The 19,637-nt window shown below is 51.4% G+C and overlaps 1 protein-coding gene across 4 annotated transcripts in view; it reads left to right on the top strand.

The window, feature by feature from the left end:
• Positions 1-4,797: 4,797 nt before the first annotated feature.
• CAMSAP1 (calmodulin regulated spectrin associated protein 1) overlaps positions 4,798-19,637 on the top strand; it is a 32,487-nt gene continuing 17,647 nt past the window's right edge. Inside the window, exons 1-2 of one of the 4 annotated variants that reach the window (XM_030961292.1) lie at positions 4,798-4,955; positions 13,353-13,515. In XM_030961292.1, the coding sequence (XP_030817152.1) occupies positions 4,887-4,955; positions 13,353-13,515 (232 nt within the window). In that variant the 5' untranslated portion in view covers positions 4,798-4,886. Of the gene's footprint in view, positions 4,956-12,557; positions 12,711-12,875; positions 12,977-13,352; positions 13,516-19,637 lie in introns of those variants that run through there. The other 3 variants (XM_030961294.1, XM_030961296.1, XM_030961293.1) reach the window with 3 other exon arrangements.

Here is a 19,637-nt window from a genome sequence, read left to right as displayed (position 1 = left end):
CAGCAGCTCTGGAAGCTGCTGGGGATGATTTGGTATAGGGAAATTGGGATTGGAGCAGAATTAAGGGAGAAATTACTTTCTCTTGTAATTCAAAAGCTTTCACTTCAACTGTAGGACTTGTGAGCTGGATGTGGGTCCTTGAAAATGGCTGGAAGGAGGGCAGGGCTGCAGTGTACGTGTGTGAGCTCAGTCTGAATGCCAGTGAGTGAGACCTGAGCTGGGACACAGCCCGAGCCCTGCAGATCCTGTGTCACCGGGAATGTGGGCACTGGTGGGGCTGGGGGAGGGACTCCAGTAACTCGAGCTGTGCTGGACCAGACCACGCTGGACTGAAATAAACCTGGAGAGGAGACCAGCTCTGTGAGCCAGGGCTGTGACTCGGATGCCTGGCCGAGGAGCTGGTGCCCAAACAGAAGGGCTGAGTTCAGAGCTGTGATGCCAGGGGGTCACTGGTGGCTCCAGCAGCACATCCAGCTGTGGCCTGCAGCTGGGGCACAAACCACCCGTGCTAGGGTCCTGCACCAACGCTGGAGCCTGGGGTGCAGCACTGCACCTTCTATTGTAAAACTGCCGCAAAGCGCGACTGCCGTAAAGACAGCGCTGTCGTAAAACTGCTGTAAAGCACGACTGTCATAAAACAGCGCTGTCATAAAACTGCTGTAAAGCATGACTGTTGTAAAACTGTCGTAAAGCACGACAGCTGTAAAATGTGCTGTAAAGCGCGACTGTCGCAAAAGGTGCAGTAAATCCACAGTGCCGTAAAAGCTGCCGTAAAGCGTGACTATAGTAAAGCGCGACTGTCGCAAAAGCTACCGCAAATCAACAGTCATAAAAAGTGCCGTAAAGTAGCACTGTCGGAAAAGCCGCCGTAAAGCACGACTGTCGCAAAAGGCGCTGTAAAGCGCGGCTGTCGCAAAGGCGCCGTAAAGCAGCACTGTCGCGACAGGTGTCGTAAAGCGCGGCTGTCGCAAAAAAGGTGCCATAAAGCGCGGCTGACGCAAAAAAAGTGTCGTAAAGCAGTGCTGTCGTAAAAGGCGTCGTAAAGCGCGAGCATCGTAAAAGGTGTCACAGATTAACACTGTAGTAAAAAGTGTCGTCAAGCAGTCCTGTCGTAAAAGGCGCCGTAAAGCGCGACTGTCGTGAAAGTCGCCATAAAGCAGCACTGTCATAAAAGGTGCCGTGAAGGAGCACTGTCGTAATGAGACTTTTGGGACACGGGGGAAGGAATTAAGCTCTTCAATAGCATCTCCCGCCGGGACGCGGCTGCCGCGGAGCTGCTCCCAGCTTGCCGGGCGCTCCTTGGGCTCTTTGCCGCAGGGGGGGCTCCCGCAGCAGCTGCCCCGCTCGTGCCGCGAGTCCAATGGGACGCGCCCCCCACCTTCCCACCGGACTCCCCGGCTCTGGTACCCGCGGCGCTGCTCAGCCCGGCCGCCCCGCCCCGCGCCCTCGCGGTCCCGACACCCGCCGCCCCACCCTGTCCCACCGCTCCCGCCATCCCCGCCTTTGCCGTCCCGTCGGTCCCCGCCCCCGGTTTCGCCGTCCTCGCGGCCCCGCCCCCGCTGCCCGCGAGCGCGCCCGCTCCGCCAAGTCCCCTCGCGTCCGCCGTCACGGCGCCGGTGGGGCCCAGGTGCCGTCGCTGCTGCGTCTTTGCAGCCCCCTGCGGCTCCGGATCCGCGGTGCCGAGCGCGCCCGGCGCCCCCTGTGCGCGTTGCCGCGGGAAGCCCCGCCCCCCCGCCCGCCGTTCACGCGCACGCAGCACAGCCCGAGCTGCCCGCGGCGGGGCACACGCCCACGGCAAACCCCGTCCCTGCCGCCGTTTCGGGCAATGTCCCGGTGCCGGCACAGCACCGCTTCCACTGGGACCGGGGCGCCCCGGCCCGCGCAGCCACCCCGTGCCGGGCGCCGCGGCGGCTACACCGGCGGCTGCAGCCTCTCCGTGCCTGGCGCCGCTCCCGCGCAGCGTCCCGTCAGCGCCGCCCGTGCCCGCCGGGCCAGCCCCCCATCCCCAGCAGCCTCCCGCGATCATCTCCCGCTGCCGAGCCCTCCCACCCCGCCGCCGCCCATGGTCGTTTTCCGCTCCTGCCGCCGCCGCTGCATGGCGGGCCGAGCCGCGCCTTCCCCACCGCGGCCCCCCGCCTCAGAGCTGCTGGATGGCGCGGCTCCGCCGCCTCCTGCAACCACGGCCGTCCCGCGGTTGCCCGCAGCCGCAGCTCTGCCGTTTCCGCACGCTCCCTCCCGCACCCCCCGGCCCGCCCGCCATGCGGCCGCCGGCCACGACGGCTTCCCACGTGGACCTAGTGACGTAAGCCAGGCATGCGCGGTTGCTACAACGCCCCGCACCAGCAGTATCACTCCGCGCCGCCTCATCGAACCACAGCGCTGCTTCCGGGATAAGCCGCACGCATGCGCAGTTCTATCGCCACGGCCCTGCCACCACCCCCCCACTGCTTTCGCCGCAGCTTTGGTACAGCCCGGTCCCGGTTCCGAGCCGCTGCGTGCCGCTGTGCAGCCCGGTCCCGGTTCCGAGCCGCTGCGTGCCGCTGTGCAGCCACAACCGGCATCCCTGTGCCCTGTCACGGCACCACAGCAGGCGAATACTGCAGCGCCCTCATGTATCCTTCCGCGTCTCTCCCTCTGCCGGAACTTGAGGATGTGGATCACCGAGAGATCCCTCCGCAGCGTCTGAGCCGCACAACCGATACCTGATGTGCCTCCGCGTTTTCACAAAAATCTTTTGATAATTTTCAACTAACAGACTGGCATGAAGTCACAGGCCAGGTTTGCGAAGAAGAAAGTCTAAATCCTTTAGCTGTGCCTGTGCTATTCAGCCAGCAAGCCGGTGGTCCTAGAACACGGGTGGCTATCCCGCCTCATGAGATAAAAGAATTGTGGAAAGCAATAAGGGACAGAGGTATCTGCTCCCCATATTTTAAGCAATGCTGAAAAGTACAATGGAAGGACACTCACACCAAATGACTGTAAAAATCTTGCTGGTGTAATTTTCACAGACTCACAATATGTGCTATGGGAACACAAATGGAAAAGACTGCTTAGGGTGGGAGAAATGCGTGCACTTTATGATTGGCTTTTCGCAAATATTAAAATGAATATTGTATGTGTGGTGTGAGAAAGTAATGCTGTATTAATTCTCTTAAGTACTGTGTTAAATATAGTTTTAGGTTATAAAAATTGTTAAAATTATTATTATACTATATTACACTACACCTAAACTGAATCTGCCAAGCACTCAACCCTGCACACACCGCACACAACTCGTGACTGTCACCCAACAGTCCTGGCACACACACACACCTGGCCCTGACAGGCCAAGGAAACAAAACCCCGTCACTCTGGGTAAACAATCTCCACGTTGCATTCTACTTTGGCACAAACACAGGCACAGCAAATGAGATAAAATTGTTTTTCCTTCCTCTGAGGTTCAGAGAATGTGAATCCCAGAAATATTCTTGGGAAGAACTGTGCCTTGCTTTTCTCTGTGAAGGGAAATGTGGTGACAGGTGCACCCTTGCCTCCAGGGCAAAGAATCACGGAATGGTTTGGGTGGGAAGGGACCTTGAAGGTTTATCTTTGATTTATCCAACACTTCAACAGGCAAGAGGGGGCTCATCTGCTTCAGAGCTGCTTGCTTTTCTCACGCCTTTCACAAGCAAAGTCACTTCCCAGGCCGAGCAGCCCCTCAGATTCCCATGGGTTCCCGTGGGCTGTATTTATAGTTTGCTGGGCTAAAAATAAAAGCCCCAAGTGTTGGGTTCCCTGATCCCAGCCTCGTGGAAGGAGGGATGCCCAGGAGCCCCCAGGAGGGGTCTGGTGAGGAGTGTTCCCTGGGGCTGTGATGCCTTGGGGGCTGCTCCCATGGAGGATTGATAAAAGTTTATTTTTTGGAGATGATGTAGCTGCTGCATCACTGGCTGCTCTTGCTCAGCACAGAGCCTCGTGCAGGACTCTCATCCCACTAAAAATACTTCCTCTGCCTCATCAGGCTCAGTGTAACAGAGCCTGTGAGTGGAGGGGATGGAGCCACCAGTGCTCCTGGCTGTGGCTACCAGATGGCACATGAGGAAACCCTGCACGGCCCAGCTCTGAGAAAATGTGCTGCCAGATCCCTCTGAAAAACCTCTGTACGTGCAGCACTGGTTTGTGCTGGTGCTGAGCCCCCTGTGTGTGTGCCCAGCAAACATTCCTGCCTGCTCCTGACTGGTTTCCAAGCGAGGTCCCTTTTCAGCTGCCACCATGCCGGACACAAGTGCTGGGCACTGCAGGGCAGCGGTCCAGAGGGAGGATGTGCAGGAGAAACGTGCCTGAACGTGAGGGGCCCAGTGCATCCCCTCTAAGGGGAGACCTTCCCTTCGTGCCAAGGGAAGCCAAAGTAATTTCTCCGCTGTTTCCTTAATCTGGGGCATTGTAAACAGAACTGAGGTCCAAGGGCAGCGTGGGGGAGCGGGATCTCGTCTGTCCCTCTGCCTCTGTCCCAGTCCCGCCACGCCACCAGCACTGGGCTCCAGCATCTTCCCCCCTCCTGACTCCGTGGCTCTCCTGCAAAAAAAAAAAAAAAATCCAAACAGCCCAGATCCCGGTGTGACACTGCCTTGCGGGGCTGCGTCTGAACGCTTTCCCCGTACAAAACCTTGCAGCTTTAACCAAAACCAAAGCGGGCATATCTGCTGCCGGCATGGCCCCGCAGCCCCCGGCCCCCTCCTCCGCAGCTCTGATGTCACTCGGCAGGAGCGTGAGTCAGCCCGCAGTTGCCGTGGTGATGCCGGCGATGCCGGGGAGCGCAGCGCGGCCCCGCTGCCCCCAGCCCTGCCCGGGGAGCGCAGGGCACCGAGCCCCCCGGCGCTGAGCCCCGGGACGTGCCATGGGCTCCCATGCCACGGGGAGCTGCCCAGAGCCCCCGGCGACCCCCGAGGCTGCGAGGATGTCGGCGGCGGGCGGCGGTGAGTGCTCGAGGGGATTCGCCGGTCAGGGTCTGCTCCCGGGGGGCTTTGGGCGGTTCGGGGTCGCGGAGCAGCCGTGTGTCCGCCCGGCAGGACAGACAGCGGCACCCAGTGCCCCAGCCCCGCGGGTGGGGGCGTCCTTTGCAGCACGCCCTTCTCCACGTGCTCCTGGGCGTCTCATCACCCCAGTTCCAGGGCCGGCTGGGGGGCACGGGCTGCTCCCAGCCAGTTCCGAACCCCGGGGAGGGAATGGAGCCTGAGGCAGGCGGTGTTGGGCTGGCAGCAGCCTTGGCACGCGTGGGGAGTGGGCTGGGATGGCACAGCACGGGGGCACCGGCCCACGGCGGCGGGGGGGCACCGGGCTGGATGCCGGGCACCGGCACGACAGTGGGATGGCACCACGGGCACAGGCGATCCCGCACCGGGCGATCACGGCCGGGCGGGCTGGGTGGGGGATGCAAGCACGGGCACGGGATACGGACCCAGGGCTGGGATGACCCGGGACAGGGGGTGGCGCGGGGCACGGGCTGGGATGACCGGGGCACAGGGGCTGGGATGGCACAGCACGGGGGCACCGGGGCTGGGATGGCACGGCACGGGGGCACAGGGGCTGGGATGGCACGGCACGGGGGCACCAGACCACACAGCCCCACCCGTGTGGGCAGCACCCACAGCCGATGGCCCAGGTGAGCAGCGCTGTGGATGGGGACAGAGGGGCCACCCCTGTCACAGCAGAATGGCACAACAAGCCATGTTGTGTTCATCCCCGGGTGCTGCTCATGGTGTTGTGGTCACTGTCCTCACTCAGACCCACCCTGGCGTGGGGCTGTGTCCTGCCCACATCTCTGCCAACCTCGGCAGGTGCCAAAGCCACTGGAAGGGGTTGTGGGGGGAATCTGGGGATGGGCACCCCAGGGCATGCAGGACCCCCTCTGTGCCCAGCTCTGCAGCAGGGATGGACACACAGTGTGCCCCTGGGCTTTGGCATCCCTGCCAGGAGAGTGGGGACCAGGCTGGCCACTGCCCACCCCTGATCCTGGGAGTCAGCTCTGAGCTCCATCAGCCAGAGCTCACTGCCAGTGGATGGCTCTGGCATGGTTTGCTTTCCTGCTCGGCGTCTCAATTTTACAGTCGTCAAGTTCTTGCTGTAAATAAGACCTGGACGAGCAGGATGGAGATGTTTCAATCCCTCTGACTAATTTGTAGATCCCCATATTTCTCTGGCTGCAGATTTGAGGGCGTTGGAACATGTGCAAGCTGGCTGGGGCCCAAGCGGGTGAGGAGGGCAGTGTTTGCCTTGGCATCTCCCTGCAGGCAGGGCAGGAGGGGACAGGGCTGCCAGGTGAAGCCTTTGGCTGTGGCACAGAGCTGGCAGCAGGGGAAAATGGGAGCTGCATCCCACCAGAAAACCAGGAGCTAAAAATACTGAATGGGAATGAGGCAAAATGCAGTGGGAAGCCACTGCCCACCCCCGCCAGACTCTGCTGTGGGGGAATTAGAGGAGCTTTAATTTGCTTTTGAGGCAATTTTTGCTGGACTGAAGCACATCAAAAATCACCCAGAGCGAGTTTCTGTGCTGGCCCCTGGTTTATATTTGTGGAGGAAGAAGCCTTGAAATCCAGAAATGACAACCCTGTCCTCAAAATATCCTCTGTATTGCAAGCCCATAGCTCAAATCTGCCACAGGGAATGGGAAGTGCTGGGTCAGGTACATCCCTCCTGTGGCTGGGATGGATTTTCCAGGGCCTGGCAGGCAGTGTTTGCCTTTGTGCATCCCCTGGGGGACCTGGAACAAGGCAGCCCCAGATTTGTTCCCTCCCTCTGTGCGATGGATGTAGAACATATTGGTGAAATCACCATGCTGTAACAGCTTTTTGGAAAGGGTTGGCTGAGTTGACTGTGAATTCCCAAAGGTAATGCTTAGCAGGGGATCAGGATGTTGTTTTTGAGGATAACCACGTGCCAGCTCATGGCAAGAGGAGGGCTCTGTGCCATGCTGATGGATGCCAGGCTATTCCTGTGCCAGGGATTTGTACTGCTCCACAATCCCAATGGCATTTATTGGGATGGTGATGCTGAGTATGTTCCATTTTGCTCTGGGCTCCTGCACCTTGCACAGCCAGGAGCAGGGGGAAGATGTATTTTGTAATACAATTACATTTTTTTTCTTGTTTTTTTTTCTCCTATCTTTCACTTATTCATTGATTTCCTCTAATGTTTAAGTGGTGAAAAAGTTAGGGATAAGTAATTCTGTCTTTGCATAGTTGTACAGCTGTGGTAAATATAGTTTTACTCAAAGTGTCCTTAGGAAAAAAATGCATTTTAGAAAGAAATCATCTGGGGAAAAAAAATCAACAGTCCCCATTGAAACTGATTTGTTTGAGCAGTACCCAAATGTAGTTGCTAAAAGTGGTTTAATGAATATAAAGATACATGGAAAGATAGAAGCATCTCATTTGCTCATTAATTAGATCATGACAACACTCAAAACCCTTTCAGCGCTCACCCAGCTCGTCCCTGGGGTCTCTCTGCTTGGGGTTGCCTGAGGAATGACAAGGCATGGTGGGATGAGACTCCCAGGAGAACCTGCTGGGCTCTGAATGCTATTGACCCATTATCCTCCTAAACATAGTCTAGGGACTTTAAAAATAAATAATCTTATGGATAAAAATATCTTACAGGCGAACCCCCCTCCTATTATTGATGCAGGCACTCAGAACCCACCAGCAGCACTTCCAGAGCTGTAATTGCTGGAGGTAACCAGAGGCCTGGGGATGGAGCATCCCGCTCCCAAGAGCCGGGGAAGGAAGCTCTGGCTCCCAGCAAGGAAGGCAGGCAGGGTGAGCTGTCACCCCTCCCTCTGCCAGCTCTTCCCCCTGGCAGTAACACAGTCATTAATTAATGTTTGCACAGCACTTTGAAGATAAGTGCTGAACACAAGTATTCTTTTAAATGTGATGGGGCTTGTCCCTGGCTGGGGGGAAGTCCCTCTCTGTGAGGAGCAGAGCTGCCTGTGCTCCCTGCCCATCCCATTTCTTGGGTTTGATACACATCAAACACTCCAAGCAGTGGAAAAAGAAATCAATCTGAATAACTTGTTGCACTCATCAGCATAACAACTGAGTTGCATATACATTACCTTTGAAATAACACAAAAGCATGAATGAAATAGAGCCCTACTACCTGCACTTCATTTGTTTTCTTTATTTACATGAAAAATGCTGCTCGTTGCCTGTGGTTCCCTGATGCACAAGGCCTTGCCACTGCATATTCCTGCCGAGCCACAGAAGTGGAGATAAGGAGCTGCTGACAGCGGCGCTGTGCCTCAGGAGCGTTCCCGTGCTGCTGGGAATGGCACTGAAGTGACGCTTCCATTACTGAGAATAATGTCCTGCTCTCTGCTCCCCGAGGCTGCCTCCCTGATGGGCTGTCACAGGAAACTACTTTGTACAAGGGAGGAAAAGACACGTGGAGCTGTCAGAGCAGCAAGAGCATGAGGAGGCTGCCAGCCCTCCCACTCCCCCTCGTGTTGATGGGACCCAGGCTCCTGTCAGTCAGGAGATATTTTAAGTGTCTTCTTGACCACATCTCCTTTTCCTTCTGGAATTTCTAGTAAGATGTAACTTTTGTTTTGATCTCTGTGGTATGTTTAGGATACCCAATCCGATGGGCAGAGACGAGACAGACCCCTCTGTCCCCCAGGCAGTGCCAGCGTTGGCCCCACGCTGTGACCTCGGGGTGTGCCCAGGCTCTAAGTCAATCCTGGCTGGGGATATTAAGTGCTCAGCACCGGGGCAAATGAGGCCCTGCAGAACTAAGCACAGGGAAGCAGCTACAGCAGGGTTCAAAATTAGTCCAGGCTGAAAATAGGACCCTGAGGAGAGAGCTGCAAGCAGCCAGGGCTGTGAGTGTGCATGAGCTGCTCGCTGCTCTGCTGGGGCCATCTCCAGCTCTCATGGCTGTCTTGGAAATTTTGCAAGGATAAAAGATAAAAATGTTCATTCATTTGAGTGTTTTCTCTCCCTGCTCTGCAGAGCACAGGCAGCAGCTGTTGGGCAAGACTGAAGGCAAAAAAATCTCTTCCCAGAGAGAGCCACCTGCCTTTATTGGCTGCTGAGGACAAGCTGTGGCTGCCCATCCTTGGAAATGTTCCAGGCCAGGTTGGATGGGGCGTGGAGAAACCTGGGATAGTGGAAGGTGTCCCTCCCACTGCAGGGGTTTGGAACAAAATGATCTTTAAGGTCCTTTCCAACCCAAACTATTCCAGGAATGGAAGCCCTTCCTCTTCATAACCAGGACCTATCTTCAGCCTGTAAGTCCCAGGACACAGCACATTTATATTCTTACAGAAGATATTTTTTTTACAGCATTAATTTAGATCTGCTCTCCTTGGGGACATCAGGTATTCTGGGAGCTGATACTCTTATTCTATTTGTAGTCTTCCAATATTGATAATTGAAATGAGGTGGAAGAAACCAAAATCCCAGGTTTTTATCCAGTGTGGCAGAAAACAAGCACGAGGGTCCAGCTTTGCTACCTGCAGTGAGTGTCACATGTGAATATGGTGATTTCTCAAAGGAATTGCCTGCCAGTAATTAACCTCAGAGCTCTGCTGGAAGACAAGTTGTGTCAGTTCACGTGTACACCCACTCTCAGTGCGTGAGGAATCCGGGAGACTAATAGGAAAATTATTTCATGTAGAAAAGCAATGTATTACCATTTTCCAGAAGAAAAGCCTTGGAGCACAGAAAGAAACAAGCAGCACGCAAATTACAGATGAATTTGTCGCTGCTGAATATGGGAGAGTCATTTATTTTCTCACAGAAAAGGCAAACACACTCAGCAATGCACTGGTGACCCTCCCACTTTAAATGCAGGCTTTTTATCTCCAGGACAAGTTTGAGGACGCTGGTGTGGGATGATGCCTAGTTCTTGACAAACCACTTCATCATCACCCAGAAAGTTTCCCAAAACATCAATTTTGGCTTCCACTTAAGGACATGCAAACGGCCTCAATAGCAGAGTTTCAGGGAATTACCATAGAGGAAGAAGAGGCAGCACATTCCACACCAGACTGAGAGGTGCAGAGAGGAGCAAAAGGGGCAGAGCAAGAGGGAATTCCAGGGCCAGGATCCTCCGTGCAGCAGAGGCCTGGGAAAGGAGAGTGCTCCCCTTTGTACTTTTTCCATTTTTTTATTCCAAGAGTTTCAGGATTTGAGGTGATACTGGCTGGGTTTTGTGGGGGTTTTCTGCTGCCTTCTTAGAGCATATTTTTGTTCCTGATAAGTTTAACAATTGGATCCATTCCTTTCCTCAAGGAAAAATATGTCAGAGGAAGATGCAGGTCAGTTTTCTCCTGCTTACACCTTCACCCTCAACACAGGTCACCTGCTCCAGGAATCCAAGGGCTGTTCTGTTCCTATTGCCCAATCCACCAGGAAAATGAAAACATTCTTCTCAAATATAAGGGGATTTGGCTTCAGCCTTAATGCTTAATCTAAAAACAACAGCAGCTTGTTCTGATGATAACACCACAAATCAACAGCCTGCAACCACTGTGTTGAAAACCGAACCCTTCAAACAGAGATTATTAAACAACCAGCAAGTTGTTTGCAAAGACAATTTAATTGCACACAATCCTGCAATATGGAAGAGTGATGGAGGCTGGAATAACCTTTGGACACCAGCTCGTGTTTCCTGGTGACACAAACAAAGAATGCCCTCCCCTTGCACTTTGAGAAGACACAGGAAAATAAATGTTAAATCTTAAGACAGACCCAAATGCATCTTTAATGATTCTGAAATATTAATATAATCTACCAGTTACATGCAGCAGGAAAATGATTTATGAGAATCATAACAAAATTAGGTAGAATAAGGTCAGTCTGCTATCGCTGTTGTGCAGCTATACTTATGATCACGGTTTCAGTAGATGGATATGAAGATAATTCATCCGGCCAGCACGGGCATTAAAGGCTTGAAGCTCAATCATGCAGCTTCACTTTTCAGACGAGCCCTAAAAGTCTCTTGTCAAGTGAGCTAATCTGCAGGATCGAGTTTTGATCACGAGCCTGGTACACAGCGGTGGCCAAAACCGCAGAGAGCTTTGGGCACCACAAGATAAGCAGGATCTAAAACTGTCAGAGAGCATCCAAAGGAGGCCATGGGGATGGTTGGGTGTCTGTGCAGGGACACAGGCTGGACTCAGTGATCCTGTGGGTTCCTTCCAGCTCAGGATATTCCATGATTCTACTCTAGGACTCTGTGACCCCTGCTTGCCATGCGGACAGCAGGACAGCGGGAGATGGGGCTGGGAGACAAGAGTGTGTCTAACAGCAAAACCCCCACATCTTGAACCTGTCACACATTTCTTGCTGTTGTTACAGGTCATGATGTAAAGCAGGGAAAGGAATTCTCTTTTTGCCAAGAAACATAAGATGTGTAAGTCAGGCTTCGGCCTGAAAACTGTCTGACATCCTTTGATGGTGAGCAGGGAGTAACTCAGCAAATCTTGAAGGACATTATTTGTAATACCATGAAGAAAAATATTGCTGATACTTTTTGATACAAATCCAATGTTTTATTGAGCCATGCTGACAGCAGAGAGAAATTTCAACACTTCCCGCACTTAATAAAACGACTGCTTTGGTACAGAGGAATCTATAAGGCACCTAAAGTTTCCCACAGCTGGTGGTTTTTGTGGAGAGGCAGTTTCTTTGGCATTTCTGTGCTTCCCTGCATCCAAATGGAAGGCTGGGATGTGACTCCATAGGCTGAGGATGGGGATGGGGGCCCAGCAACCCCAATTCCGCCTCCTGCGCAGGAGCTGATCCCCAAACCCCTGCAGATCCCACATTTCCCCCGGGCTGTGGGCTGGGAGCGCCAGGACCTGCCTGACAGGTCACAGGAGCGGGACACAGCTCAAGTCACTCTCATTCACCCTATTTTTAACCAAAGAGGCTCTTTCTCCATCACGACTCCCACAGGCTGGATCCTGGTGCTTCCCTGGCAGCCCTGCCCCTCAAGATGGGGTAGAGGGCAGAGCTATGAGGGCAGGAGGACCGTGATGGTTGTGGGTGCGTGAGGTGGGGCGGCTCCATGAGGATTGTGGGTGTGCCAGAGGTGCGGGTCCGTGAGGGGCCGTGTGTCCGTGAGGGTTCGTGGATCTGTGAGGGGCCGTGTGTCCGTGAGGGTTCGTGGATCTGTGAGGGTTCGTGGATCTGTGAGGGGCCGTGTGTCCGTGAGGGGCCGCGCGGGCGACGGGGCCGTGAGGGGCGGGTCCGCGCTCCCCGCGCGCGCGGGCCGGGCGCGATCGCCATGGCAACGGTTGCCTGGCGCGCGCGCGGGCGGCGGGCGGCCGTGCATCCCTCGCGCGCGCGCACGCGCAGGCGCTCCCGCCTCCCCTCCCCGCTCCCTCCCGCCTCTCCCTTTTCCCGCCGAGCGCGCGCGCGCGCGCGCCCCGGGCCGGGCGAGGCGGGAGCGGCGGGCGGGGGGGAGGGGGTCGGAGAGAGGGCGCGGGCGCGGGCGCGGGCGCGCGCGCGGGGCGGGGCAGGCGCATGCGCGCGCGCGCGCGGCCCCGAGCGCTGTGGCAGCCGCGGCCCCTCGGCGGCGGCGGCGGCGGCGGCTCCGTCCGTGCCTCTCTCATCGGCACCGGCGCCGGGCCCGCCAAGCCTCCCCACCGCCGTCCCGCCGGGGCTCCGGGCACCGCCGTGCCCCCTCCTCGCGCCGGGGATGAGGCGGCGGTAGCGCGGCAAGGTGAGGCGGCGGGGCCTGCAGGCCGCGGCGGGCGGGGGGGAGCGGCGGCGGCGGGGGCTCGGCGGGGGCCTGCGCGGAGCCGGCGCCGGGTGGGCTGCGCCCCCGCCTCCCCCGCCCTCGCCGCCGCCGCCTCCTCCTCCGCCCGGGTGGGGCGGGGATGCGGGGAGGGGCGCCGCCGGCCCCCGGCGCTGCTCGGCCCGGCCATGGGCGTGCGGGCGCGGAGCCTCTGCTGCTTCTCGGGGGCGCGGCGGGGGAAGGAGCCGCAGGTGCTGCCCGCGCTCTGCCCCTGCCCCGGCGCGGCCCCGCGGGCGGGGAGGGGGCGGCGGTACCTGCCCGCATTGTTCGGGAGAGCCCCATCCTCCCTTTATCCCGCCGGCAGGTGACGGGGCTGCGCCTTTCTCCTCTGCCTCGGCTCGGGGCTCGCCGAGCCAGGCCCTGCCCTTGACAATAAGGGATGCTCGCCCCGGGCCCCGATGCCTTTTGATTTCCGAGCGGGTTTGGAATCGCTACATCAGCCCTGCCGATGGAAATCCCGAAGGATGTCGGGCCTGTTGTGTGCAGCCTGGCCAGCCCCTCTCCCGTGTGCCTTTAGAATGAATCGTCGGCTCGTGTAAAAGTCTCTGCCTTTTGTTTTTGTTTTAGATGGTGGATGTTGATGTTTGTGCGGGTGGAGATAGTACCAGAAGAAAAATGGATGCTCTGACAGATAGTGCAGTTGAGATTGTCCCTTTGGAGCTCTATGATTCAGCCAGAGCAAAAATAGCTGCTAATCTACAATGGATCTGTGCTAAAGCCTACGGAATAGGTAAGATCACCTCTGTCACGAAGTCATTCTTGATTTTGTTCTTGCTTTTTCTGTCTCCCCTGCTGTTTGAGGAGTAATTAAATTTGGCTTTGTTTTAAATATCAATAATATGGCAGCCTGTTCTCCTGTAATAGTGTATCTTTGCTGGTACCTTAAACAGGAATAACGGGACTGTATGAGATGCCCTGAATCAGCAAACCTAATGGTGAACGCTCCCAGATGGTGCTTGGCAAGAACTGCCTGCCTCAAAATGTTTAAATCCTTGCTTTAGCTAAGCAGACTTTGTTCCACAGGGCTTTATGTCACTGCTTGCAGGCCCCAAGTCCCTCCAGGCTTTAGGTTCTTCCTTGCCTGGTCGTCTTGGCCAACAGATGCTGGGAGCTTGACACCCTTTGTGTGCTCAGTTAGAACTTCTTTTATATCACATTATGGTTTTACATTCAAAATGTTCTAAAAAATAATCTGTTTATGTTCAGCAGCATTTTTCTTTTGTGGAAAGAAATGTTGCATGAGCAGGTGTAGTTTGGGCTCTGTGACATTAAAGAGCAGGTTGTAGTAGGGGATAGAGGAGCTCTTCCTTCCCTCACATTGTCATAAACTTTTACTGTCAAACGTGAAAAAATAAATATTCTTGGAGTATATTTGTACAGTGTTTTCTGGCAGCTATTGAAATATGCTCTTTTGTTTTGAACTAGATCTGTCTCAATGTACAAGATGCATCTCGAGTTTAAGTAGCTTCATTGGGAAGAAATGGGATGCACTACTCAGAACAAAAGATATAATAAAAACATGTATAGAGTCTTGTTTTGGAAAATGAGGTGGCCCTGTTAATCTAAGTCTAATTCTCCAAACTCATAATATGCTTAATGGATTAGCACTGGCTTACTTGGTGACAAGGCTGAAGAAAAGTGGTCCATTCCTGCCATTAAATATTAATCCTAGCTGGGATATTTTTTATCAATTATTTTTCTTCTTAAACATTTCCAGCCCTGTCAGTGTCTCCCTCATCTTGGTGATTGTGGGCAAAGACAAATCATGGGGTTTACAGTGTTTAATGTATTTTGTTACAAGCAACAAGAGGCAAAAAAAAAAAAAAACCCACGGATCAGATGACGTCTGAAAATGTGGGAATTTGGGGAGGCTGTCAGTGGAGCATTGATAACTCAAAAGAACAGAACAGCCACTTCCTGATGTAAATATTTCTCAGTTACTGGAATTGTTTGTAACATTTCCTGAAACTTTTTAGCCATCCCTGATAAAACAGTTATTCCAGACCGGGGGATGCACTATTTATATTGTGACTTTGTGTCGAAGGAAAGCTGATCCTAAATGGGAAGGGACTGGCACGGATCCTACGCTGCAGAGAGAGCTCGGTGGCCTCGTGCTGCTGGGTGGTGTGTGCTCCAGCACTCAGGGCTGTGTCTGAACCTCTTGGACCAGTTAATTGCTTAATGGCAAGTCTGTTTATGCTCCTGACAACACAGGTTGTAAAAGTATTTGGCTTTCCTGTGACTAAAAGCCAAAAAGAATCAGCTTTTCCCATGGCAGAGCTGGGATGTCTGGCTGCAGCAGCCTCTGCCAGTTATTCTCCTTGCAGTTAGGCTTCTTCAGATTACAAAGAACAACATTTAAATGCCACAAACAATAGGAAAAAGTCATTTTTTCCCCAGTGAGTGAGGATTGGTGTCTGTGTGTGTCTTAGCAGGACTGTGGCCCGTGGAAATGTAGTTTGATTTTTGAAATGGCTCCTGCAAGTCTCTGTCACATGTTAGCCATTACTGCTGGAATAGCATTGCACAATCCCTAGAAATTTATAAGCCTCTTTAATTCATAGAGAGATGGGTTTAAGAAGGTTTCCTGTGTGATTATAATTTTGAATAATACTTGAATTTAACACATTACTTATCTCTCAGGGTTGTGTTATAGTTTTAAGATATTGGATGTTGTTCAGTGAGTCTTGGGCAGCTACAATCAATTGTGATTTTATTATTTAAAATTTCAAAGGGCTTGAGGACTTTTTATTATTTTAGAATTGTTTCTGGTTAATTTGGTAAAAAAAAAAAAAGTTTATCTGTTTGTAACATTAAAACACTTCTGTTCTGAAGTAAATCCTACCAGGTTTCCATAACTGCCTTCAAGTGAATGAATATTTTTCTTTGGATTTGGATTTATGAATTGACATAATTTTGTGCCTTAATCCTTCAAATTCTGGTGCATTTCATTTTCATCTGAGCTCAGGTAAAGCTGAGCTCCTGGTGGAGAGTGGAAAGAGTCAAGAAGAGGAATTTGATGCTGGTGTAGACTGTTACTGAAAGTCATTCATCACTGCAGGTTCTACCTGCAACTTTATTTCCTCTTTGCTGTTAAAGGATATTTGAATTCTCAGCTTCCAAGCTGGTATTTAAATAGGAAAATTCTTTATTCATCCTTTGTTTTTTTTTCCTCAAGGACAAATCACAGGCAGCATGCATGACAAATACTTTGAAGTCCTAGTTTGGGCTTTGTTTTATTTGCTAATACAAGATGATGCAGTCCTCCTTATTTTTTTCACCTTCTGGCCATGAAAAGAGAATTTTGGTAGCCAAACAACAGAGCAGCTCCACAAACACTGCCAGGCAGCTCTTCTTCTTGCACAGGAGTTGGGCTGGATGGTTTGTTCCTGGAAACCTGCAGCTCCTGGCTGGCACAGATGGGCTCCAGAGGGAGGTCCTACAACTGTTTGTCTGAGTTCCAGAAAGCAGAGGGGAAGGATGGCATGAAGGAAGGTTTTTCTCCATTCGCTGTCATCCATCTCCCCAAATAAATCTGGGAGTACTGACATGGATCACTCTCACTGAGCACATCTGGAAACCTTCTGTAGTCTGGAAAGGTTCTAAGTCCCTTTAGCCGAGACAGTGGTTTGAGAAAATGGAGTTTAATTAGACCAGAATTAGCTTTTTTCATCCTCAGACTTTGATGAGAACCCAACGGCCACTTCAGGGAATTCAAAGTCCTGACGTTTAAAGGGTTGAGGAGCAAAGCTGCCACTGAGTGTGGGGAACTTCATCTGACAGAGGGTGAGTGTGGGAGGGCTGGGGAGCCTTGGCAAGCCCTCCATGGGGAGATCACTTTTCCACAGTGCTTGGAATGATCCGGATTGCCAGGCAGGAATGAGGCCACGCACAGCAGTGGGAAGGGGACCTGGCCCTCAGCTCCACTGGCCCCTGGGGCTCTGAGCAGCAGCAGTTGGAAAGAGCAAACTCAGGATGGTTTCATTTGGTACCACTTGGGAAAGTGGACAATAACAATGAAAAATCCTGATTTCTCAGCAGATTTAATGTGGCACTAATTTATGTGTGGAAATTATGTTTTCCATCATCATGGCTGTAATATTAAAATTTAGGTATTGAAGGATATGGACGTGTCTCAGTGTTGCAGCTTGCTGTGAGCGCTGGGTTCTTTCAAACCTTTCCATAGCAAATATTGTTGATTCTGTAAAACAGTGTGCAAAATTGGGATTTTTCAAAAGGGACCTGATGGGTTTTACTTATTTATCAGGGCTGGGAGCTTTACATAGTTTCCAGACTTAATGGTGACAGTAGCCTGAAACCTTTGGCAAGATGCAGGCAGGAAAGCCAAGGACCAATGGAATGCATTGGAGGGGAAACGCAGGTTTGGGTTTTTTGGTCTTTGAATACTTAGAACTTGCTTGCTAAATAAGGTTTTGCAGTGCTGTAATAGCTCCCCACAGTTACCAGCCGGTAGAGGCAGTGTGAGGATGTTTCCTGGGCTAAATTCCCTAAATCCCTGGATTCCCTGCTTGTCTTTTGTCAGCTTTCTTCTCAGGCTCGTAGTAAAAATCCTTTTAAGAAAGCTGTTGTGTTTAGCAAATATTAACAGTTAAGCATTTGTTTCTTGAATAGCTCCTGTTTGATAAACACTGAGTATTACTGTGTGAAGTTTACAGGGGTGAAGGATCCCATAATTATTATTTTGTTTCTTCTGCTTTATCCAGGATTGTGGCTTTATCCTTGATCAAAAGATATGGTAATAAGTGCAGTCACTCTCCCAGCAGTTTGCAAAGCCTTTAGCCTGGGGTTTTCCTGCCTGTTGTATGTAAATTTTCATGTGTCCTATTCCAGATCACTTACAGGCTTTAGAATTCAGTGCTGTAATGAGAACCAACACAAAATATTTATATTCTCGTGGTCTTAGTGCTGACAAGGCGGAGTTAGTGCTCAGCCTGGACATTCAGCAGTGCTGAATAATTCTGGGAACAGATACTGATACTGATGAAATCCTACTCAGAATGTGAATAAGCTTCGTGCTGTTTACCAGGACAGCTTGGCTCCCTTTCCAGGTGAAACCAGTTCTTCGTGCTTCTGCAGGTAAAATAACATCTGGGGTGGATCCACCCCCTCAGTTCAAGGGATAAGTCAAATTTGTTCAGATTACTGTATTTTTCTTTATCAAGTCAGAATCAGGTGGTTGTCTTTGAACAGGTTTTTGTAAGGGAGATGATAAAGAAATGCTCCCTCCCCTGAAGCAAGGAGAGTCTGGCAATAATTGTCTCTCTGTCAGTTGTTGTAAGTTAAGTTATTTTTGTAATCCTCTCAAGGATTTTTTTGTACTTGAAGATTTATACTCACAACTGACAGTTTTTGAGATACTAGAACTCATTGATACCATGGAACTGACCAAAAGAATGGCTGAGTGAAAGAATTGTACTGGAGGCTTCTTTATGAGCAGAAAATAAGGACATTATTTAATTTGGTTTCCTTTAGTATGATTTGTTAAACTGCTCAAGCAGAAATTTTGTAGCTATAGCTTAGGTGTTACTTTCTCAGGAGTTAATTTTTTGTGCTGATTTTCTCCAAAATCCAAGGGATAAATGTGTAAAAACTCAAGTTTTAATGAGCAGAACTTTTCTAACCTCCAAGTTCAGTTATAGGTCATGGAAAGAAGGTGCTGGAAAAGATGCTGATAGAAACTGGGGCTTGGAAAGCCTGGGACATTTTCTTCCAGAAGAGGATTGGCACATTCTGTAGTGAGACAAGCACAAAGCCTGTGACACCTTTGGTTTGTCTGATCCATAAAAAGTGGGGAGAAAAGGTGCCCATGATAGCAGGGGCTGCTTATGTGGCCATGGTGTGTGATTTAATTAGCACTGGGTAAATCTGGTGGGGTGCAGTTGTTCTAAAAGTGACAGGGTATTCCTTGGCACTGTGGGAATTTTGTCATTTTTAAGGGGGATTGGAGAAGGAGCAGCCCTGGGTGCTGCAGGTAAGGATAATTAACAGGTGTGAAAGGTAAGATCAGTGTCTTCAGTTGCACTTTCAGATGCAGATTTCAAATATTGAAGACACCTTTCAATTAAAGCTCTTTTTTTTATCTGTTCTGTGTTACCCCTTTTGAGACAACTGCATTGAGTACAGGACATCAATTCTATTTGGAAGTTTCCCAACTCAGAATTATACACCTATTTAGCATCCTGTTTTCATTACAAGTTTTCCTGCCATTTATTTCTCTTTTATTTGTGCCTGCCATTATGTCCAGCATGAAATAAATTTGAAATAGTAAAGTTAGTATTGTCACTCTTGAGCTTTGATGTGGTTTTTGTATCTTTTTTTTTGTGTATATCATTAGTCAGGACATAAATCAGCTACAAGGCTGTTCCTGTGTGTTCTATGTACTAATGTGAAAAATAAACCTGGGCAAGTGTTTACAGTGAACTAAATTGCAGTTATGGGAGGATTAATGTTGATTAATAACTTCCTGTGATGGTAGGAAGTGAAATTATTAATCCTGTTACCAAAAGTTTCCCACCCAGCCCTACCCTTAATCCTGGTCAATCCAAATCCATTCAGTCCTTAAGCAGTTATATGGAGATCAGAAACATGAAATTAGAGGAGTCTTCAGTATAAAAGGAAAAGGTTTCAGGTTTGTTGACTGGACATTCAGATTGAATGGCACGATACAAGTTGGAGGCTTTTTTTCTTCTTTTTTGTTTGTGTGCTTTGGGTTGTTTGTTTGGGTTTGTGGTTTTTTAACATATTGATTTCTGTGACATGGAATCTCCTCACTAAGAACTAGATCCATTTAGTGGTAGAAAAGTCTTTTAAAAATCATTGAAATGAAGCTGC

The sequence above is a fragment of the Camarhynchus parvulus genome, chromosome 17, assembly GCF_901933205.1.
Source record: "Camarhynchus parvulus chromosome 17, STF_HiC, whole genome shotgun sequence".
NCBI classification, from domain to species: Eukaryota; Metazoa; Chordata; class Aves; order Passeriformes; family Thraupidae; genus Camarhynchus; species Camarhynchus parvulus.
Note: the sequence above shows the minus strand (reverse complement) of the source record. Positions and strands in the feature narration are given on the sequence as shown.